This window comes from Ixodes scapularis, unplaced genomic scaffold (genome assembly GCF_016920785.2).
Source record: "Ixodes scapularis isolate PalLabHiFi unplaced genomic scaffold, ASM1692078v2 PGA_scaffold1__304_contigs__length_218370807, whole genome shotgun sequence".
Classification (NCBI taxonomy): domain Eukaryota; kingdom Metazoa; phylum Arthropoda; class Arachnida; order Ixodida; family Ixodidae; genus Ixodes; species Ixodes scapularis.
In genome coordinates, this window is record NW_024609846.1 from 34468438 (window position 1) to 34493537 (window position 25100).

Consider the following 25100-nt stretch of genomic DNA (forward strand, 5'->3'; position numbering starts at 1 on the left):
TATTTTAAGTCGTTTTTTTTGGTAGAATCTCCGCATCTGGTATCTCTAGTGGCTTACCAAACACAGCAAAGCGTAAAGCCCAGCATTACAATTGACATGAACGGTATCGTGAAGTAGCTGCGCGGAATTGATGCAACCAAGGCCGTCGGACCTGATGGCATTTCCCTTGTTATTTTCCTAAGTGCAGGGAATCTATAGCTCGTTATGTTTTTGTTATATTCAGTGAATCTTTAAAGACGGAGATGGTTCCAATGGATTGGAAGATGGCAAACGTCACACCAGTTTTTAAATCGGGATCTAAAGCCAGTGTTGAAAATTATCGCCCTATTTCATTAACATCGATCTCATGTAAGTTGTTTGAACACATCATTTATAGTAACCTATACTCGTTCCTCGATTCAATGCACTTCTTCCCCCCCCCCCCCCCCCATCATGGTTTTTGAAGCGGCTACTCTTGCAACACCTAGCTGGTAGAATTTTATCATCATATATCCAGTTCACTAGACAGCAGGAAATATGTCGACTGCGTGTTCTTAGACTTTCGAAAGGCATTTGACACGGACCCACGTCAGTTATTATTGTATAAATTTGGTTTCCTAAACATAGATCCAAACGTCCTGAACTGGATACGAAATTATTTAGAAGGTCGAGAGCAGCGTGTTGTCCTAAACGGTACAATCTCAACATGAACTCGGGTTACGTCGGGTGTGCCACAAGGGACTGCCTTAGGGCCTTTACTTTTTCTGATATACATCAATGACATCACCGAAAATATACAGCTTCATATTAAACTGTTCGCCGATGACTGCGTATTATACAGGGAAATAAACAGTTCAGACGACCTTGCCATATTACAAACCGACATAAATATTTTATCTTCTTGGTGCAATCAATGGACAAATTAGCCTAAATTTAAGTAAATACAAACATTTTCGTTTCTTGAGAAGTAAGTTGCACGATTCTCAAACCTACTTAATCAACGGGACCGCTTTATGTACTGTATTCAAGTATGTTTACCTAGGAGTGCTATTTGCGGATTCCCTAAACTGGAAGAGCCACATAGAACGCACAATCTGAAGTAAAGTGGTTAGTTGGACGAGCTGGTAATGATTGAACTTTCTATTTCTATTTGTGCGCAATTTTAACCATGTACAATCGGAAAGGCTAGTAAAATGTTTTATTTTACCCGCCGAAATTTTAGACCTGCATCACGGAATGTTAAAGAAACACCTTATTTTTTTTTTTTTGGTAAGAACGATCCTTGATTACGCGTGCGTTGTGTGGGACCCTTATCACGACTTCCTTATCAATTTTTCTGTCTCCTACATGTGAGGAGTAAATATTTACTATGATCACTGCTTTGGCTAACAGTACCGCAGCTGGCGAGGATGAAATAAAAGCTGAACCAATTAAAGCGGTGTCTAATTTGATTTCAGCGCCTCTCGCTCACATTTTTAACGCCGTATTAAGCAAAGCCATTTTCCTAGAGAGAATGAAAATTGCTAGGGTGTGCGTGTTGCATAAAGGGGGAGCACCAAATAATCTAAATAATTATCGACCAATATCGGTTTTGCCATTGTTTTCAAAAATATTAGAGACTTGTAAACGCAAGACTTACCAGCTTCCTTACAGCCAATACTCTGATCGTAAACCAGCAATATGGGTTTCAAAAGGACAAATCAACCGAAATGGCGTTATTGAAAGTAAAAGATAAGATAATCAGCAATATTGAAAATAAAATCTTTACACTCGGAATTTTTTTAGGTATTAGAAAAGCTTTTGACTCGATTAAGCATGATATTCTTTTAAAAAAATTGCCAAAATACGGTATAAGAGGTACAGCGTTGGAGCTAATTCGAAGTTATCTAACAGAACGGTCACAGTATACGGTAATAAACGGAGTGCAGTCCAGGCTTGAAGCTATTGAGTATGGTGTACCTCAGGGATCTATCTTAGGTCCCCTGTTATTTCTTCTCTACATAAATGACATTGTTAATCTGCCACAAACACCCGACATTATCATGGACGCAGACAATACAAATGTATTTTTTTCTCATTTGAACTTGATGGAACTAGAATTTTTGTCGAATGAGTGGCTAAACAATTTATCACTATGGTTGCGGTCTAATAAACTTCAGCTTAACACTGGTAAACAAAATATATTCTTTTTAAACCAAAAAATAAGCCGGTTAGTTATAACATGAGTATCGCATTTGAAGAAACTATTATAGAAAACGTAAGCTCACATAAATTTCTTGGTGTCTGGTTTGATGAAAGTTTGACTTGGTCGCGCCATGTTGAACACCTCTGCTCGAAACTTTGCCAATCTATTGGCATATTACGCAGGCTTACATTGCTTCTTCCATGTTGGTTAAAACGTCAATTATATTACGCATTGTTATACTCTCACCTAAACTATTGTTTACTTATACGGGGTACAACAGGAACTACGAATTTTAACAGGTTACTTGTTCTACAAAAGAAAGCGATTCGATGCATAGACAATTTAGATTTTTGCGCTCACACCGCTCCTTCTTTCTCCAAACACAAGATTTTTACAATTCAGCAACAATATAACTTCAAATTAGCCTTATTAATTTATAAAGAGATAAAAAACAGCGGGTCCTTGTCTATAGATTTGTATCCAAGGAAAATTACGACATATAATTTACGGCATGCGTTATTCCTTCAGGAGAGAATTCGCACAAATTACGGGTCACAGAAATTGAGCTTTTTGATTCCGGAATATTTAAACAAATTTTCAGAAGTATTAGATTTTATAAATTGCTGTTCTTCTTTGCGGAGCTTTAAAAAGGAAATAAAAGAGTACATTTTTACGCTCTCGGCTTAAATATTGGGCCGCTGCTTCTAGCTCTCCAGATTCAGATGATTACTATTTTATGCATTCATTTATGAATCGATTTAAGGCAAATCATCCCAGTTTGTGTCTGGTTTGTGTTTAGTTTGTGCTTAATTTGTGTTTTGTTTGTGTTTAATTTATGTCAAAACCGTTTCTGTGAAAATATTTTCACCTTCAATTTTATTATGAGTTCCACACTGCTGCTGCGACTGCTGTAGCGCCGAAAAGGGGAATGGAGCCTCGTCAGGTAGCTTCGGCAACCTTTTGCTCCTCCCTCCCCGGCATTTCATATCTCAAATAAACTTCAATTCAATTCAATTCAAACTAGAGAAAATTCAAAATCAGCCCGTGCGTTTCGTACTGAACAACTATGACACTTAGGCTAGTGTTACAGATATGAAAGCTATGCTGGGATGAGTAACGCTCGAATGTAGAAGAAAAAAAAGTAAGACTAAAATTCTTCCACAGTGTCTTTCACAACAAAACAGGTATTGATTAAGCCACCTATCTTATGGAGCCATCCTACGTCTCTTCCCGTTGTGATCAGCTTAAAAAGGTTGCTGTTCCCGCTTACAGGACAGACAGTTTTGCTAATTCATTCTTTGCCAGAACCGCGAGAGAGTGGAACGACCTCCCAGAAGATATTGTGTCCATTGATAACAATGACGTTTTCTTTTTTCACTTGTCATGATGTTTTCTTAAACCCCTACAATAATTCCCACAGGGCGATGTAGATACAATGTAAATAAATAAATAAAATGTCAGGATTTCTCAAGAAAAAGAGAAGTTTCTGAAAAATCCCTTGTCGTCGAAGAAAATTCATCTGAATAAGAGCACATTTTAATTTCAGCAATTTGCCTAGATAAATTGGCAGCTAATGATTTTTATTGTTGGCAAAATTTGCACTGCTGGGTAAAGAAGGAATTGTTAAGAAATACGAGGGGCGTGCCGTATTGACATACATTTTATCTCTTTTTTTTAAACATATTTTCTAAAAAGAAACACGGGAGGGGTTTTCTGGGCCAGTTGATGAATGCAAACATGTTCAATGAGGATATCCAGGATATGATATGATAAACTTTGAGCAGCGTAATTAGTTCTAACTTTGTGTTTTAGAAATTGCTGGTGCCTCAGGCTGTGATTTGTTTAGGTAGATACGAGGGGTGATAAAAAAAAAAAGAAAGTCCCAGGACTTGTGGAAGGCAACATTAGTGTGTGTCCAGGGCCTGTGGGAGGCAACATTAGTTGTTGTGACTCTTCCTAAGCTCAGTTGTTGTAGATCCTCTACAACCTTTTAGAGCGCAGCTCTTAGGCGTCGGTTTCCGGGTTGAGCGGCTTCAGCTTCGCCGTCGGCGTAACCGGGCGCGTTGCATTATTGGACGTCACGGTTTCCCCGCTAAAGTTAGAGGGAAAATTTCCAGAAGGTTTCCCGCTATATTTAGCGGGTGAAGTCCCACACTAAATTAAGCGGGCAAATTTACGTCGCATGACCTCAACATGAATCCAATTTCCTCGCTAAATTTACTGGAGAAAATGACGTCACGACTTCGCGTCATGTCACCCATGAACGAATTCAGCGGCGGGAAGAGAGGGAAAGGAAAGGAAGAGGATTGCAGGAGGAAGAGTAGGAGGAGGAGAGAAGAAGAGGGTAGGCGAGGAGGAGCAGAGGAATGTATGAATGAAGAGGAGGTGCATACCTTACCCTTGGTACCCTTCCCTCCTCCTCCTCAAGAGCTGCGCTCTAGTTTCGCATTACAGATGTTTGTAAACGTCTTTGAATTTCTTTTAATGTGAAGTAAGATACTTTTTCGTGAAAGAAGCCTTTTCGTGTTTTCCGATTTTGTGATCTTTCGTCAAATGTATATATAAAAAAGAGCAACAGGTTTGTCTGAAGTTTTGTGTGAAGTTGGGTAAACATTTTACAAAAGCTTTTCAGGTATTGCAAGAGGCTTTTGGGAACAAATGTCTGAGTCGATCACGGTGTCGTGAGCGGTACAAGAGGTCTAAAGGAGGCCGAACACTGCCAGAAGACGATCCTTGTTAACGACGCCCATCACCTTCGAGTAACAACGATCATGTTGGCAAAATGAACGTTCTCGTTTGATCAAACCGTAAAGTAGCTATCCGTGAAATGGCAGAAGAATGCAGTATTTCATTTGAGTGCTATCAAGGAATTCTAACTGAAAAACTGCAGACGCGCCATGTAGCGGTAATGTTTGTCCCGAGGCTACTGACCTAGGAGCAAAAACAACAACGAGTTAAGGTTAGTCAGGAGCTTTCGAAATGGCAAATGACGATGAAAATATTTTTAAAGGTGTCATTACTCGGGGCGAGACGTGGGCTTATGGGTACGACGTGGAAACAAAAGTTCAATCATAGAAATGGCAGGCCCAATCCTCTCCAACAGCCACAGAAGCTCGTCAAGTGAAATCAAATGTCAAGGTCATGCTCACAGTTTTCTTCGACTGCAGGGGTGTTGCCTACGATATTTGTCCACAAGGTGAGACAATTAGCCGCTTTCGTTACCTATAAACCCTGATGTATTTGCGCGAGCCTGTGAGGAGGAAGAGACCTGAGCTGTGGCGAAGTGGGGAGTGGGTGCTGCACTAAAACAACCCACATGTTCATTCTGCCTTGCTCATTCGATCGCGACTATTGCACAAAAAGGGCTTTGACCGTCATTCAGCATCCCCCGTACTCACCGTCCCTCTCCCCTGCGAACTCTTTCCTGCTTCCGAAACTCAAGAGACCCTTGAAATGGCGAAGATGGGACTCAACTGACGCAATTAAAGACAAATCGTCCGAGGAGCTGAACTGCATTCCAGAAGATGAGTTCTCAGAATCCTTCCATAATTGGAAACGGCGGTGAGAAAAATTTAGCTTCCTAAGGGGACAATCTCCAATAACTTATAAATGTTTCAGAGCGCAGCTCTTAGGCACCCGTTTCCAGCTTGAGCGCCGTCGCCGCTGCCGTCGGCGTAACCGCGCTGTGGATTATGGGTAAATTGCCCGCTAAATCTAGCGGAAAAATTTCCCCGCTAAATCTAGCAGAAAAATTTCCCCGCTAAATCTAGCGGAAAAATTTCCCCGCTAAATCTAGCGGAAAAATTTCTCTGGGAGGACACGTGACCTGGGAGGTCCCTCCTGGGGGTCACGTGACCCCCACCTGGGGAATCCCACCTGGGGATCACGTGACCTGGGAGGTCACGTGACCCCACCAGTCACGTGAACTCGGGGGGGGGGGGTTCACGTGACCTCCGAAGGTCATGTGACCCCTCCCTTAGGTCACGTGACCCCCCGACATCACGTGACCCCCCTCCCGAGAACGCGTGACCCTCAGTACCCTTCCCTCCTCCTCCTCAAGAGCAGCGCTCTAATTCGGAAATACAGGGAATTGCAGACGGCTTTCATTTTTTTAATGCATATTTCATAAAATAAGTCCGGGAGCTTTTTTGATCATGGGTCGTATGTATCATAAAAACTAATATGATCAGTTTTAATATGAGACTGTACCAAAATCACGACTCTCAAGCAGAAAATATTTTCGAATGGTAATATTATATGTTGGATGATTCAGATCAAGTTGATTCGGATCAATATATAATATCAATTAACCGAATTGATAATTTTTTTTATGTTAGTAAACGCTTAGTCTTAGTTTTTGTTGTCGAGCCTCAAACCAACAAATAATAATGCAGTTTCGACTGAATCAGCTGTGTATAGAGTTGTGTTAACCATCCTGAAAGGAGATATGGTAAAATAATAAATAAATGCAGGAACTATTATTGTTGGTTATGCATGCATGAATTGCGATAGCATTCGACATGCTTACCTCCTTTTGTTACGAGGCCATGGACGTCGTCGCGGACGACGTCATAGAGGTTGATGTTAAGAGCGACGTCCAGGACGAATTCAAGAAAACTGAATTGGTTCATAGGTCGTGACGTCAATTTTTCCGCTAAATATAGCGGGGAAACTGAATTTGTGCATTGGTCACATGAATTTAATTTTTCGCTAAATTCAGCGGGGAAATTAAATTAATGCATAGGCAACACGACGTCAATTTTTTTTTTCTGATAAATTTTGCGGGGAACCTTGCCTACTACCGTTAGAGATTATATAAATATACAAAAACCTGTGATGAGTAGCTTGATAATGCCATCGCATTAATATGCCACTTGATCGAGAAATCTCTCGTGAGGCTAGGAAACTACGAAACAAATGACAACGAACTGGCATCCTGGCAGGTTAATTTTTTTGTATCTAACAGGTGATAGCCACATGGGGCTTGGTCATGCCATACCCCTTCGCAACTAAACGTCCGACTGGCGGTACGAAGTTCCAAAGAGACGTGTCACCCCGATCAGATGCATTTGCATCACGAACTCGTATGAATTCACACGACGCAGCGAATGACCGGTGCCCGATCGAGTTCGGCCGTCTTTGTCGCACATGGCAGTCTTGGGCGCACATCGGTATTGCCCGACCGGCACTCCAGTAATGTTCCCCTGTTCAAAGTCATAAAAAAATTTTCCGTGAGTGTTATGTTGAGGTAATTAATAAGCTGGAAGTAGCTGTCCAGGCGTGGGTGTGAGGCACTCCTAAAATGTGATACCATCAGACCACGGAGAGGCTGCCCCGCAGGTAATGCAAGGGCATGCGGCTCCAGGGGAAGCTGTAGAGGTGTATATATATATGTACAACGTCTAAGCGACCTGCATATGCAGCGAAAATATAACTTGTATCATTACAGTACTTCCCTAGTTACGTGACTATGGTGAGAAGATGCTAGCATGCTTTCGTATCGCGCTTTGATCTTCATTATTATGCCTTTAATATTGTTTAATTTGTTGATTGGAGCAATTATATTTGTGTTGCTGGCGGTGTGTTGACAAACAAGTAGGACCATGGTTTTAATAACTAAATGACCCGTAAATGTGTGTTTTGAACTGAAAGTGTGGTACAGATTAACAATTTTATGGGCTCTTACTGTTAGGACCGAATTATGATAAGTACACAAACAAATGGTGCATGGGAACTTCATACCAATACTTAACACTTCTAATAAAAAAAAAACAAAAAAAAAACATGGCAATATTGTTTGTACATTAAAAATAAAGAAAACACAGTGCACGTTTTTTTTGGGAGGTGCTTGGCTGCAGATATTTTTTATGCCTCCTCAGTGAACACTAATAAATTTGGAGCGGAGTGAAAACGGAGTTGGCTGTGGCACAAAGCGTGGTGAAACGTCATGCTGACTGGCAAAGCCTTTACCGTTTTTCTAGGTTCAAACATCATTTCAGCCTCGTCATTCGCTGAGCTTCATCCGTAGATAGCGACGAGTGGCCATGCCCAAGTGCTGTGCGGGAAAGTAGGCTCCCCAGACTTCTAGGAATCAACACGGAGGCGTCACGACGTCGGCAGCGATGGCTCGACAACCCCCTCCATCGCCGATGTAAACTGCATTGCGAATGATGACCGGACAAGCGACACCGTCTCCAATGTGAGCACCAGCTTCACTAACGAAAACGCGACCACAACTCAGTCCCCGATGTAACGACGAACCAACCAAACAAATGTCGCCATTTCGCGCGAAAACGCCCCCCTCCACGTAACTTCCACCGAAGAACTTCAAGTGCGCTGTCAACTTCAGTCATTCGTTTTGCGGTCGGCAGCAATTATTTTTCTTTTCCCGGAAACTTTAAGGATGCAATGCGACTTCGGCCATGTCAATACACATACGATCTTAATGCCGAGTGTCACATCGCACACACCATTTTTAGATCGAAGCTGGTTTTGTAGCGGGATGCCTCGGTCATTAAATATAATAATTACTATAGGTAACGTTACAATTAAGGTGCCTGGAACGCGTCTCCGACTGGTGTGTTTAGCGCGTCCAAAAAAGTGGCCCCATTATTTCCGCCTGATGACGTCATAGAAGTGTCATGCTGTCACCGGTCGCCATCCTGGCGGTGTCCCAGCAGCTGTGCTGGATGTAGCAGACGCCTGTTCTGCTGCCTGGTCGCTACCCCACTGTGACAGTCCACGGAATCTCCGGCAGCTTGGAGTTGGGACACTGCGCCGACGGCGAGCATTTCGCCTACCAACTGCCGGGATCGCGACATTCGGCAGCATAGCACTCCGGTTTCTGTGACGTCATTTGTTTCTACTTCGGTACCATTTTGTGCGTATGCGTGGGATAGGACGCTAAGCACTCCAGTAGGAGGCGCGTTCCCGACATCATTGTTACAATCAATAAAACACGAGTGTCACATTTTTGGTCCAAGTAGCACTCACGCTTGCATTACAACTACAAAGTCTGCAGTCAAAAATGTTGGTGTAATGGCAAGTACTCATATGGGGAAATAACATCAACGATACCAATTGGCTCCCAATAAAAATTAAAATAAAGCGTGGGTTTCGCGTTTCAATTGAAAGCTTCGCACAGTGTCCAAAGCTCACACCACATGCCCTCTGTAATATTTTTTTTTTTGCGTTCGCGCATTGCATCTTAAGTGTGAAACATCGTTATACCGCCAAAACTCTATCTGAAAACATTTATTTTTGAAACAAAATGGCTGAAGTCTGCGCACATCCTGGATCGTGACTCCCCCTGCTGAAACAGCAAACAAGCGGAGTGTAATAAACACTCCTCTCTTTCGTTGTTCCGCTATCGGGCATCCTTCGCTATCTGCACCGGTGCAAATGTAATCGATATTTGTCTATCACGTGAACCTCTCAGCTGTTCGCCGTCTGTCTCGTCGAGTATATTGTGCAAGCAATGCAAATAGCGTCCCTCTATTTAAGTGATCACTGGCGTGTCGTTTTAACATGCACCCTCAACAAGCAGCTGTGGCTACCATGTTGCGGTTAACACTCATACTTCTGGCGGTGTCTGCTTGGGCACAGCAGAAAGGCAAGTATTAAATATTTTACCTGATTTGATGCACCAGTGTGATTTGGGGAATTTATCAGTTTTTTTTAATATTTATTGACCAAATATTAGTTGTGTTGTGCCATCGGTAAGAAGTGTTTTATTTTTCTTCAAATAGCTAGTACTACGACAATGCCCCGGAAGCAACGTTATAACCCTGGAGAATGGGAACAAAAGAAAACGCCAAATACAAAACCCCAAGCCTCGTATTAACAATTCGTGTTCTGCTCAAACTGCAGCCCCCAAACAGCCAGTGTTATAGTTTCTACTTGAAATAAATGGTACTCGGTTATTTGCTTAGTCTCACTGAATCAGGATGTAGAAACGACCCATTTACAGATGTTATGGAGCATAGATGTTACTTTCTGCCAAAAAAGGTTAATTGTTGGTAGATGCCATAATACATGTATAGTTTCATCCGCTCTTATTACTAAATTGACTGCGCTTTCGTTTCTTTTTTTAGTAAACATAGTCTTTTTTTTACGTAAAAAAAAAAAGTTATATCCCCGACATATGTTTTTTTGGCAGGCTGTACATACAGTCGAAAATGCATTTATAACCTTATAACTGATCGACATCCTTCGATGTATGAAACTTCCGTTACCATGTTTTTCTTCTAACTACACCACCGAACAATCAAAAGATAGCGTCTTCCTGATTGTGAGTACTAGGTCCGTGGGAATTCGTGAGTGAGCAACCGCAGACACAAAACCAATATCACGAGACTTCGCCGATAAGAGATCAAGCGCAAACGTCAGATAAGTGTGCTTACGTAAAAAAAGCAACGGGTTTTGTTTTGTATGGGGATAACAAAGAACCCAACAACTGCGAGCTACTGAAATCCGCAGTGGATGCTATTCGGAGAAACAAGCCTGAACGATGAGCGCGATCGCTAAATTGAAAAAAATTCCAACTGATAGAAGACAATGTTATAAAACCGGTGATCTGGTCAACGTTAAGGTGTGTTTTTCCACTTGTCGTCCGTTCGTCTCTGGTTTAGAATGATGTGTTCCAACTGATGTTGTTTTTAAATGAGAATATCAATGATACAACCAACACCACTTTTGAATATTTTAAGATTGCTAAGATATTAAGTACACACTACAACAGGTAGACCCTATCAAATCATTCTTTTCCTTCAGAGCTGTAATCTTGCCGAATTAACCTAGATAACCTCGTGCAAATTGCAAAAATGTGGTCAAATTGTTGCTGCAAAGAAATGTATGCTTATCAACCATGCATCCTAGTATCTCACGAGTGTGTCTAAAACTGTAAAGTCGAAACAATGCAACCTATGTCCGTCATTTAACTTTTTTAACAAATCATCTACCAAATCCAAGCCCAATAGGTTCCGATTGCTTTTAGTATAGGCGTCTAAAAATCACGGAGACTCAATATTTCAATTTTACTAGGCATTCGTGCATTTGTTTCTTATTCAAACTTTCTCAAAGTTCCGTGATTAGTCTGAGCACTTGCAAACCAAAAATCCCTGAAGGGAACAATAGGATTTTTTACTTCAAAGCGAAACCAAAGTTATTATTTTTTCTTTCGCCTAAGACCGAAGACAAAAAGTATACTGCAGTACCAGGAACGCTTTAGTCATGTGATAACACAACGAAAATAAACAGAAGAGAACAAATTACAATTCGTTACTTCACATTTCCAGATCAGTGCGGAAAACCCGCTATTGAACCGGCCCTCGATGTCAACGATCGTATCTACGGAGGTCGTGTGGCTGTGCCGGGAAGTTGGCCCTGGCAGGCGCAAATCTACGCCGGAAGACACATCTGCGGAGGAGCTCTGATATCTGACCAGCACGTCTTGACTGCCGCACACTGCGTCTGGTAAGAACCGAGAGAACATAAAAAAAAGGGAACCGCGAGTTCTCTTTCCGACAGAAAACGGACACAGCCAATGACGTCGAAGAATAGAAGGGTCTTAGCTATAGACGTTTGCCAAAATCGCCTTCTGCGCCCTGCCATCTTTGTCTGCTGGGCTGTGGAACGCCTTCTGCGCATGCGCTGTTGCTCTGTTACGCGGTATATTGGACGCCGGGGTGATAAGCGATGCAAAGGTCTATAATGACGAACCTCAGATAATGATTATATCTAGAAACTGCAATGTGCATGGGTACAAGAAGCAAGTGAAACGACATGCTGACGGGCTCGGCGCTCATAGTGAAATGTTTGTCTAATCGTGATCTAAGCCCCGTGATTCACTTGGATACCCCTATTGTTCGCCAAAATGGACGTCACTGTAGAAAAATGAAATCATAAGCTTTTGTTTTAGAGTGTATACAGGCAACGCCTCTTGTAGTCTTTGGCAGATTAGAAAACGCATGGCCTATTGAGACCACGCATCTTGCTTCGTGGTTCGTTCTTTGGCGTTCTTATCGGCTGATGTCACAATCTCGTTGGACGTGGGGCGGCAATGAGATGTTCGGCACTGGCCAATGCCTGCGTTTAGGAAGCTGTCAATGGCTGTAATGGACGTACACTCTAAAAAAAAGCCCGTGCGTCTACGTTCCCGCACAACACTCGATAGCCAATCACCACAACTTACGGGGGCAGCTCAGCGAATGACTGTGCCCAAACATGTGCTCAGACCAAAAAACGCAGTCTGAGTTGGACATTAAGCAACGCAAGCGTGACGTTTTGCATTGCTTCATGTCACAACTCAGACGGCGTTTTTTGGTCTAAACACAAGTTTCAGCATCGTCATTCGTGGAGCTGCCTCCGTAAGTTGCGCTGATTGGCTCTTCAAGCGTTTTGCGGGAAAGTAGACTAACGGGCTTTTCTTAGAGTGTATTACCGGATTCTCCCTGTAACGTACGATGGGCCAGCGCGGTGCACAGTCTCGAGACGATCGTTGTGTCAGCGTTCGGCAGGGATTCGCGCTGGGGCAGTGAGTTCAGGAATCCCTGCCGAACGCTGACCTCCAACTCTTGCCCAATATGTTGCCCGCTCTGGCCGCTTGTTAGTGCCGTAGCAGATACAACGCATCGGCCTTGCTATTTAAGAGATGTTGCGGCCTACATCCTCAACATCTTCTTGCTCATACTTGCGTTGAATGTCGCACCAACTTTCGTGCTCCGAAATGTACGGGTGGGCGGCTAAGATTTGCTTCTACCGATAGATCGGCGATCATATTTTCTCTAGCAAATACCAAGGAGAAATGTGAGTTTTCAGTGTACTTCTTTTCCTTTTCTGCCTGACATCCTCCCTTTTCGATGATTTTACCGTGGGGGAAGCTTTTTTTTTTTTAAATTTTTAGTGCAATTTCTATTTTTTAGTCGTTGGTGAAACACGCCGTATGCTGAAAGGATATCAGAAAAAGAAGTATAGCGCACACTAAAGACTCTTAAGACTGCCTACGTGTAGGAATTCGAAAGGATTCCTACACATAGCGCATTCCTACAAACAGCGCCGCCATGTCTTTCATTTTCCAACCGTACACCGCACAGGCGCGGAGAACCCCGCCTGCTCTACGGCTTCCGTAACGATGCATCTGTCTTGATGTGCGTTTAGTTAATGGGAATTTTACTGCCGCTTCGCTGCTATAGACGGTTATAGTCACAAAACCAGCTTCGCTTCATGCGACAGTTAATACTTTCGCGTTAAAATGTGATTGTCACTGATTTGCCTTGAAATGAGGGCAACACATCAATGGGCACATCGGAACTAACAACTCGAAGGACAAGTCACAATACTTTTTTTTCTCTTGTTAAGGTCTTAAATTTACATATTTTTTTGCTGTTGCTAGTAGTGTTGCTAGTAGCTCCTACTATATTATATTTACATTTTTTTTGAGACGCTGAGCGGGCCTAATGGCAGCACTGGAAGCGCGACGTCAAATGTTGTAATAGAAAGTCAGTACAGCTTGTTTCCGACGGCTTAAAAGGAGTCTGATGGTGTGATTATAACCTTAAAAAAACTTGAAAGACTCACGCTAGCGAAACGAAGATAAAAATCGCTTTAAATACCGCGCTTTTTATACTGCCTGCTCGACTTGCAACGTATACAACGTGTGACGCCACCCCAACTGGAGACAGCGGAAAAAATTGAACGCCAGTTTAGGAACAGCCGTGATTTGCCGGTTTGTCAGCAGTTTTGAATTAAGGGATATAATACAGAGCATGCTGTGAATCGTAAGCCCTGGCCATTCCGAAAATGGTTTCTGTTCGAGCAGGTCACAAAACCGCCATAGAACCCATTCCAGACAGAATAGCTCGCCGGCTTTTTTTATTTAATTTGACAAAATCTAGATGAAAATGCCTCGCTTAGGTTCCACATCAATACCGCTACACATCAATACAAAAGCTTACACTGGAAGAACGGTGTGTAAATAACTTCCCAAGTAGGAAAATTCTTTAGACCAACATTTGGTTTCTTCATGGAGATTTAGGACCTTAAAAAGCCCGAAGAGGCCAAGGTGTAGCCTAATTTGACCTTTTTCGGCAAGAGTATGGGTCGTCATCCCAGCAATTTTGTGCCCCAGCGACATTTCAGAGGCTGTTCTACCTTTTTCCTTACTCCCCATTTGGTCGACCAGCAATGGCTGAGTCAAAACCGATTTCGACCGCTTTGAAGAATTATGTTTGCTTGCTTGGTGAAAAACTGAAAAAAAAGACGACGGCTTAGTCTGTTTAGTACCGCGAACATATTACCAATCGCTCAAAAACTGATGGCTAAACTTGTCAACGTGGTGGTCTCAGCCACACTTAATTTCGCCTTTTGCCGCGAAATGCTTCTAGAAAGGACGCTGAAATCAGAATTAGGGAGTTTTCGTAGATCGCTTTCCCCGTCCCGGAACGCTCTCCGCAACGCGGTACGATACCCGGAACTCTACAGTCAAGGCCATCGGCGCAAGGGCGGAGTAGCGGCTTCTTCGTTACGTAGGGTTTAGTCTTTAATGGAGGGGGAAATGTAGTCTACGAAAACACCCTATTAGGGAGTTTTCGTAGACCGCATCCCCCCCCCCCCCCCCCCCCCCCCCCCCGCTAAGCCGTCCGTAATGAAGAAGCCGCTATTACGTCTGCGCGCCGATGGCCTTGACTGTAGAGTTCCGGGTATCTTAGAGGGTTCTGGAGAGCGTTGCGGGACGGTGGTTAATAGGGAAAACTCCCTATTAACTCAGCGACAGCCGGTAAAGCGACGGAGTGAATACAAAACGTAGACAGCCACTGAAGCCTCGATAAAGGTTGTGATTTCCTCGGATAGGTAGCGCTGCTGACAGTCGAAGCCACTTGCTCACCTGAGTTTTTTCATATTGTCCGCGACTGTAACCTGGTGCTGACTAGCGCTTTGGAGCAAAACCAATATAGGCCCAAGTTAGACCGTTAGAATTGACAAGCTTGTGCCAAGTTAAAACTTTTTTTTTGGCGTGCTACCTGGGTTTATTTTTCATTCTCCGTCCAGGAATCTCCGCCCTTCGCGCTTCAGCGTCTATCTCGGCTCCCATGAGACCACGCAGTCGAGGGAATCGGAAGTACGCGCGGCCGTCGAAGAAATCTGCGTCCACCCTGCCTCGTATCGGACCACATGGCCGGTAAGTCATTGCGCCAGTGAGATCTATTGGGCCTGGTGCTATGAAGTCGCTTCACGGGTTTCGTTCATGTTGACGATTAATTAAAGTAACTCAAAAAACATACCCACCCCTCAAAAAAAAAAAAAAAAAAATACATTGATTTTTTTTTTATTGTCTTGCCCATGCATAGACTTTCTCCCCTGGCTTTGAACGGCGGTGTCGTCATTTTCGAAGGGCACCGTCCCGCACGACCAACATGTTCAGCCCCAATCTTTGAGCGCATATTGTCTTTTTTTTTAAATATTTTTTAAAAGTCTTGGTAGCATGGGCATAAAATGCAATAAAACCGGTACAACCCGGCACAATGTCAAGTTGTTTTGACGGGCGGAGCCAGGATGGGCTGCACATAATTTTTAGTTGGCAGACGTCTCTCCGGACGGCGCCCGTTACTCGAGAGAAAAAAAAAGTTCGCTATGTTTTTTACTTCCAAGGAAACCGCATATCGTACCACTCTCTTTTGATGCCGTGTGTGTTTTGCAGAAGTATAGTGCCCGGATTTCGTCTCCGACGGGTGTGTTTAGTGCCTCATTCCGTCCATTCATCAAACGTGGTCCCAAGGTGGCAACAAATGACGGCACAGAAACTGGAGCGTCATGCTTTCGGACGTCGCGCCTCTGGCGGTTGGTCGTAGAAATCCTGGCGAAAAGCCCGAGCGAACGCGAGTGGCGCTGTCCTCGCGGCGTTGCAACTCATGACTTCCGAAGCTTTACTGGACTGACCAGCGGCAGAGCAACATGCAGCAAACAGGCGTCTGTTACGTAGCCGACCGCAGCTGGGACACCGCCAGGATCGCGACCGGCGACAGCATGACACTTGTATGACGTCATCAGGCGGAAATCGAGGGACCACTTTTTTGGACGCGGCACACACAAAAGACGGAGAAGGACACCCATAGCAGAAGAGCAAGTAGTCAGATCCCTGTAATTATTTTTTTTTTCACGCGACAGCCGTGATATGCGAGGTGTCACTTACAGATGCCGGGGTGTGTCTTTGTGTATATATTTTCCTCTGTATTTAGCGTGAAAAGGTACGCACTAAATCTAGCGGGAAATCGCAGCGTCTCGTGACACTGAGATTTTGACGTCACAAAATCTTCCTCTCGATTTAGCGGGAAACTTTTTCCACTAACCTGAAATTACATCGTGACGTCACGCCACACTTGGACGTCACTTTGTCATGTGAGGTAATAGCGTGGCATCCACATCGTCAGCTACACTTAGTGAAACGTAATTCAACTACATGTAAACACAGCAATGAAGATGTTTATAGCAAAGCGTAGCAGGGCGTGCAGAGCTTCGATATCGCCGCAGTTTATTGGCAGGACGCGGCGGGGAACCGCTAACTTTTATTTTTCACTGAAGCTTCCGAACAATATTTATGCAGACTGCCTTCAGTTAAAGGCAACGCTGATTTTAATTAAAAGAAAATAAGATGTAGTAGCTAATACATAGCGTCACTGTCGAGGTCAGCACACTAGACGCGCTGCCCATCACTGTTGTCGAAAACACTTTCACGTTTTCCTCTCTAAAGTTGAAGCTGTCCTTATCATTGTTTTGTCGGATGTTGCAAATGCAAGATTACCAAAACGGGAGTTGCACATAAAGCGGCACTGAAAACACAAATACAAAACCACCGCTTCTTTATGTTTCTGTGTCGTGTTTGGGCTGACTGTGTGGCCAGTTTATGCTTATTCTTAAATTTTTATTCGTTTATCAAACGAGTTTGTTATGTCGATAATACTATTTTACAAATATTTGCCTTCGCGTTGTTCGAGGCAGTCGCTTAACGCCGTATGATGAATTCGTACTGACATTATGATATAAGCCGGTTTGAGATGCTCTAAGAGAAACGTGCTTGGAGGTTTTTGAATCTTAGTTTGGAATATAAGCACAGGAACATCACGTCGTCCCTTAAACGCGAATTTGTATAACCTCAAGTTTTGTCAAGCCGTCTATCGCGGCTTTTATTCTCGGCCCCATCACTACTCTGATGGCGAATGAAAATAAAGCGTTTATTGCTTATCATTATTTTTATTGTAATTATTTGACCAGGTCCGAAGCTGAACTTGGTAATTCTTCTCTCATGAATAATTATTATTATTAATGAAATATACATAAAATGTTTTGCCGTGGCTACATATTATTGAAGATTATAAATGAAGGTAATAATTCGGACTATAAAATTTGTCTTTGTTAAAAATTGTTTATAGATTAAGGGAGTCATTTCTTGAACCATCTGTCACGCGCTGATATGCTTCCGATGCTTCTCTGTCGTCGCCAATGATTCGTAATGGTAAAGTTGAGATGGAGACGTGCGCATACGCTGGGTAACATCGAATGCACGATATCCCCACAAACATAACTCTTCCCATAAAAGAAACATTTTAATTGTAATATGAAGGCTGGCCCAAAGACTTGCGACTGCTTATAATCGGAGGCGCTTAAAAACCGGTTTTAAACCTTTTCTGACGGTTTAGGACCGGCCGCGCTGCAGCGCAGGTGGCCGTATCCAGACACAGGAAGCTTATAATCCGGTTATAGCGGAGTCGGTCGTAATCAAACGCTAGGGTTCGAACCAGCCTTAACAGTGCCGTGGTTGAAGGATATTGTAAAATAACGTATCGGATAAAATTGCTCAGGGATTTTTTAACATTACCAGTAGACAATAATCAACTGCTCGCTGGACATATCTTAGGAAATGCTTGGGTAAAGAGCAGACAGATCACTGTGCAGCGTATCATGCTTTCTTTCATTTCGCATCTGACTGACACTACAATGTCACTGGATTCTCCAACTCCCATCACCACTTTGTCTACCAGAAGTTAATTCCAAAAAGCCTGAACGTGCAATCCTCTGAATAAACTGGTATTGAATTGGAAAGCTGAATAAAATGATTTCTTTGGAAGAACTGGTGTTCTTCCAAAGAAAGTTTACGAATTGTACATTCGGCTGATATTCAACCGAATGTACAATTTTCTTTCATTATTTATTATCTGAATAATCATTTTAAAGGTTATCAAGCTAATAGAATATTTAATTCGCTGAGAAAGTGTAGGAAAGCATTTCTGAAGTATGAATTAATAGATATCTTTTTTTATTTTGTTTAGGGTGCTATACAGGACATCGCAATAATAAAACTCACACGGAAAGTGAACATGACAAGGACAATTCAGCCAGTATGCCTTCCAAACCATGGGGAACAGCTCCCGACAGGATCCAAGCTCTACGTCACAGGATGGGGTGAAGTAGGAGGTGAGCTATCACTAATTTTTCAATTTACTGAAGCCTCGTTGAAATATAACGTGCTGGTAAATTTACGGCGTTAGATGAGAATTACATAAATAAGGGGGGCGGTACGGCACCCTGAACTATGTTCTACAAAAGCTGCCACGGCCGCGAAGTGAACCATAAACGGAAACGAAGTATTTTAAGTAGTGCGATGTCCCCCCCCCCCCCCCCCCACGTGTTGTTACCTGGGATACTAAAGCACTTTTCACATTTTTGTTTGTTTACGACCGAGATCTTGTGATATCTTACAACGATAAAATACAGGCCCGCTGGCGCCATCAATGAGGGGTCCCTGGAACGGAATTTTTTTAGAGAGAAGTTTTTTTTCTTGTATTTGCAGGTCAAATGTCTGCACTTTATATGGAAAATTACCGTTATAACATTTCTGAAAAGGTTTCCAAGCCAAGAAATAAAAAAACGAAGCGCGAAAAAATAGTAAAATGCACGCAAATGCCACGTGTTTTACGGCGTTTACCCGACAGATGGCGCAAGTGTGCTCCCTGGTCATAAGAAATTTCAATGGGTTTCATTTCACTCGGTCGTAAGCAGTCGCAAGTGTGTGAAGAGGCCTTAAGATTCCCCGCTACAATTAGTAAAAAATCGTTTTTGAAACTAGAATGAATTTGCCGATGGAATAGGATAACTTTAAAAAATGGCGTCCATACGTGTTAGTATTTACACAGATCCAAGCATGTGTATCACGTTTTTGTTGGGGAAAATGGCACACTGAACTGTATATATTTCACTATATGATAAAGACTAGTGTCATAAAGTTTTTTTAAACAATAGACTATTAGCGAACGGGATTGTATTTAATGCCTAAAATAATATAGTTCTTCTAAATACCGTATTACATACACTCACTGAACTCTGATTGTTTTCCGAAAAGAAAATTGGCCTACAGCGAATTAGAATGTGGCTTGTTTTGGTTTTACCGACTGTATACTATCCTGCTTCAACCAAGGGAAAAAAATTCACTTACCGGCTTTTATTGAGCTAGTTAGTCTATAATGAATTTTGTCAAAACAGTAAAGTAGAGGAGCAAAAAAAAAGGCTCTTATGGACGAAAAGAGAGCCAGCATTTCCCACGTGATGTTTGACCAGAGCTGAAACATCTATCGTGCTTTACTTTTTATAGGAGGCTGGTCTGCAAGGGAATTGAAGCAGGCGATGGTATCGGCAATTTCACATCAAGAGTGTCGGCGAATAAGACCCGGCATAATTCCTCAATTGTTTTGTGGTGGTCATGGACACGGCAGTGCCTGCGGTGTAAGTATGGCATTTTTGCACCGAACGCCTTTACTTTTTGGTGAACTTTGTTTCTGCTCTCACGCATTCGCTCATGCGGCTTCATGCATCGCTATACATAAGCAACGCATAATGATCACCGTGTTTGTCTCTTATACTAATTACTCTCAGGTAAAAGGAGTCCATTACAAGAAGAGCACAAATGATAGCTCACTGTTGGTGAACTAATGGGGAGAACAAGTCGTCTGCTTCTTGTGCGGGAGTTGCGGTGACGTCAGAACGACGCCGAGCTCTGATTGGCTCTGACAAAAAGGATAAGGAGCAGGCCTCAAGCTAGATGCCTTGACGTCTATCCATAATATTTTCAATCAGCCAATAAGGGTTCGGTGTTTTGACATCATCGACCCCCCTGTGCAAGTTTGATGCTTCGCATTACAAAACAAAGTGTGCCAAACTGTAAAAATAGAATCGTAGCTTAAGTCGTAGAAAATTTCAGTCTCAACGCGTGGCGCGTCTGCCTACTTGATCGAGGACACGCGAATATTCGCTAAATTGCAGCCTTATAAGCTCTTACAGTCACCGACATCTTACGCAAAGCAGTGCGCACGTAACGTTTGCTTGGTTGTGTGCAACATTACAGAATGCGAAAATGCTGCTTTTCTTATTTTACTTCCCCTTTCTTTATAGAAAAAAGGAGCTGACTGTTGTGTCATAAATGTTGCAGTTGATTGGAAAATGTGTGTATCTCGTACAACCGCGCCAGAACCTTTGTTCGTTCGCACCGGTCAAGAAACAAGGAGGCAATTTTCGCATTAAAAACACGAATCAAAACAAAAATTTAAACTCATCAACGAACGCACGAAGTTGGTCAAAAACAGGGAAGGAGCCATGAAACAAAGCGAGACTGCAACCATACGAAGACGCGCTCGCACAAAATGGGGGCACAAAACGTGCACCAAATTTCGCAGCGTTACGCAGCGTATACGCAATAAAAATTTTACGTGGAGGCAAGACAGAGGAATATCCAACTGAGCCTTGTTGTAGGTTAAATATGTCAAGTGAGAAGCGTGCCTAGATGATGTGCGAGCTGAGAACATCGCCACCGGGCGTGTCACATCCGAAAGGATCGAAACGGCTATCATTGCGATGGAGGCATAGTGGGAGGACGTCACAATAATAAAGCCGCTATTTTGACGCTTCACAGAAGTAACGTCACAGACTTCGAAATAATTTTCGAGATATTTTGACGGTGGACGTCGAAATAGTCACTGACTTTTAGAACGTAGCTCTTAGGCGCCCGTTTCCGGGTTGAGCGGCGTCGGCGTCGGCGTAACTGCGCGTTGCATTATGGGACGTTTTTCCGCTAAAGTTACCGGGAAAAATTTCCGCTACGTATAGTTAAAAATTTTCTCGCTAAATTTAACGGAAAAATTTCCCTGTTAACTTTAGCGGGTTAAGTTAACGGGTTAAGAAGGAGGGGAAGGTATGGAGGGGGAGGAGGGGCATACCTCCCCCGCGTCGGATTCATTCGGGTAAGGTTTGGAACACAGCCCTAGAGAAGGTTTATGTTGGAATTGTCTACAAGCGTGACTTATTCTAGTTTTTAGCTGCACGCTGAGGGTCTAAAGCTTCCTAAATAACTTACGAGTCCTTCTACGAAGCGTTAGAGTTCCCCCTTTCGGCTTGGGACCTGAGATTTTCCGATGTCATGTGAGAATAACCGATGTCTTTTTATTTCAGGGAGACAGTGGTAGCCCGGTTGTACACTTTGCAAACGGCGAGTGGTCACTTCACGGAATCGTCAGTGCCGGCCCCTCGGTGTGTGGATCAAGATTTGCACCCCACATGTTTACCAGGGTGTCGGCGTACGTGGACACTTTCATCGCTCCATACATCGACCCACTAACAAGCCGTCAAAAGATTCGCAAAATTTGCGCTGTAAAACAGTAGTTCCAATAAATCGAGGCTTTTTATTACCAAAAGAATTTGCGTTGAATTGCTAATTACACTGAAGATTGACTTGTTCATTTCAAACAAAACACGAAGGTAGTAAAATATAGTAAAACAATTTAGAAAAAAAAATTGTCCTGGATATACATTTAAGCTCCAAAAAACAAGGACAAGTGGCAGAACGACGGCAATACAAGGCGCTTAAAAAATAAATGAATTTCAGCAAAATAGTCTGTTGGGCTAGTTAGTTCATTACTTACATTTAGGCGCCAAAATCAAAGACAAGGGGAAGAACGAGGTCAATCCACTGGTTCATTACGTACATTTAAGATCCTTGTATGGCAATCGTTCTTCACAATTTCTCTTTTTGGCGTTTAAATGTGCGTAATGAACAAACTAACCGAACTCACCATAATCGTCTGCATCATGTATGCCTCAGATTGGCTGACAACGTTGCGCCAAGAGACAGGTTCCTTGTGGAGAACAATTTCGGTTTGACGACAAGCAATTCAGAAGGGGCTTCTGCTAGGAACCACAAACAAGGCGCTCGAGATAAAATAGTTTGAGTATTCACTGGTATTTCAATGATGGTAGGTGAATCGAAATATGACGTGTGACACCGCCTAAATGAATGATTGTAGTGTTATGATGTTTTAGGAGCACATGAGAGGAAACGTCTACTGGATGATGGGTTGAATTCAAACTGTACGTTGCGTTCATGGTGCCCGGGAACGCTACCACGGTCCCCACTATACACCTCTTCTCTCGTTAAGATTTCTATGTCGGCTGGTTCCTGAACTCTAAGTTATATAAATACCCAGAAAATAGTATAGGCATTTGTCACGCGAAATTGTAAATATATAATTAATCGGCTATAGTTTCTAGTGAGTAAAGAAACGTCGGGCATGTCTTCTTATCTTCACGCTCCCTTTCTCGTGATTCGTTCTTGTTGTTCTTATCGACTTATTGACAACGCAATCTCAGTGGCACCGAAGCGATAACAGAATGTTTGAGTTTCGCCGTACCTCGCGAAGTTTTCAGGCATTATAGGAAAGCTTCGGTTATTAATGCGAAAGCATTAACTGTCTCATGCAGCGAGCTTACGTCATCAGCTTTGAAACTGCGCTAAACGGCACCTTAAATCCTTCCTCCAACTCAAGCCAGCTCCCAGCTGAAAAAACGCGCAAAGCTAGCCAACAGCACGTTTTACGCTTCGGTCCCATTGGCTGGCGGGCGTCGACGGGGCTCCCATTTGCCGGACACGCACCGCCATAGGGTGGCCGGTCGTTGAAAGTGACGCTGCGCGTTAGTTTCAACGACCGGTCAGCTCACGGTGCTGCATGTCCGTCAGCGCGGCAACACGTGGCGAGCAAGAATGACGAAAATAATCCGTGGAGAAGGGGAACAAGAGGGGCAAAGGACAAACACAAATCTCCAAGCACAGCACATGCTTTCGCATTCACAACTCATAACAAGTGCTTAGGTGTACATCGAGCCTTTTTACACAACGCAGTCTCGCTACACACGCCAACTGCCATGTTTCACGAACCTCTTAAACTTTACACATTTGTTTAAAAATAAAAGTGTTACACCAATGAGGCTCTTGCGGGGTGAATTATATGACCAGGGGACATGGTCACGGTAAGTCAAATAATTAGCTAAAACTTGTTAAATATCCTCTTAAGTTGCGAAAATAAACGTATAGTTCCAGCCAGAAACTTTCCGAGTGTACTTTAAAACCACTTTATCAGCAACTTTAAGAAAACAATATTTGGGGCCGTGGGAAGCCCAGCAGCGCGCTACAGTTTCCACACGTGCTCCATGCACAAGGCTGGCAGGGAGGAAACGCGGATTCGAGGGAAAAACCGCGGGGCGCGTTATCGCACCGGCAGTCGTGCTCCTGCTGCACAAGTCCAGCGCTCCACCATGGTTCTGGCCAGAGTTTCGAACTGAAACCTTTATCAGTTCGGCTCGGGCTCGGTTTCACAGCTTTCGGTTTGGTACTGGTTCAGTTCCGGGGATCACAAATAATGGTTGGAACCGCTAAATTGAGAATACAATTTCCGCGTGGTTTTATAAATTGGCACTATTTCATCCGTGAAAGGAGTAATTATACAGCGTTTTATCATTCGTACAATTCACATTTATTTTCAGGTAGCAAAAATAGTAAATTGTGATAATTATTTTCGACGAAGTAGTAAAAGAAAAGCTAGATTAACATATAAAATTTCATGTCTATACGACTCAACGCCCATTTGTTTACTTCAGTCGCATATATTTTACCTGAATCGAAAGGTTATCAGTCTGGCAAATCGCTTAAAATAATTGTGATTGGTGCAACTTGGCATCCCAGTATTGAAAGTCGAATCCTAGTTTTGCTCTTGAACTTAGAACTTCATTACAGTGCATAACATCATGAAAAGGGTACGTCCTCGCCATATATCTCGTGAAATCTAGTTTGCGGTACAGGTTTCGCAATATGTATAAATACCGGGCGTAGCATTTTAATTCGAACAGATTTAATCCGAAAAATCCCTAAAAGATGCACAAATAAAGTTTGGGCCGGTCAGGTATACGGCCAGGGGGTCATCATATAGGTGGCTAATCTTTGTGATTAGTCGGATAGTTAACTAAAGTTCTATGATTAACGTTTTAATTAGTAAAATTAATCATATGCTTTTAATTAGAAATATGCTGAGCTTAATCGAAAATCACTATATCAGTCAATTTTAAAATAACTTTAGGGTCGTGCGAAACTCAGGGGCGTACCAAGGTTAGCACTCGTGAAGCAGGCGCAAAAATAGGAGTGGAAAAACGCTGGCGTGTCCTCCGACGTGGAGCTTTGCGCGCTTTATTCTTCTGATTTCCAGCATGGTGGATTCTAGGTAGCCTAGCAACCTAACTTCTTTTATAAATAGCTAGAAGCAAAAATTTAATTTTAAAAATCTTAAATATGCGTTGGTAAATATGTCGCACTTGTAGAGGAAGAACAAATAGAGATTCAATTAGAAAGAGACTATAGACCTTTTCTTTAAAGGCGCCGCCATCTTCAGAATTGCGGCGCCGACGACGCTGTCTAGCGGCTTAGAAAAAGAGATACTGGCTAGTTCTGGCAGCACAGCTACCTGGGTAGGCAACGGTGTGGGTATGGGGGGAACTTGGCTAGACTTGGCTATGGTGGGCTGCAATAACTTGGTTGGAGCTTGTCCGGTCAAATCCAGCTGGCTACTCACAG

The 25100-nt window shown here is 43.0% G+C and overlaps 1 protein-coding gene across 1 annotated transcript; it reads left to right on the forward strand.

Moving 5' to 3' along the window:
• Positions 1–9620: 9620 nt before the first annotated feature.
• LOC121836045 (chymotrypsin-like protease CTRL-1) lies at positions 9621–21889 on the forward strand. The gene is made up of 6 exons (XM_042290681.1): positions 9621–9776; positions 11461–11638; positions 15212–15341; positions 18487–18631; positions 19806–19936; positions 21656–21889. Exons 1-6 carry the CDS (start codon positions 9692–9694, stop codon positions 21863–21865), a joined length of 879 nt encoding a protein of 292 aa, XP_042146615.1. The 5' UTR covers positions 9621–9691; the 3' UTR covers positions 21866–21889.
• Positions 21890–25100: the final 3211 nt, after the last annotated feature.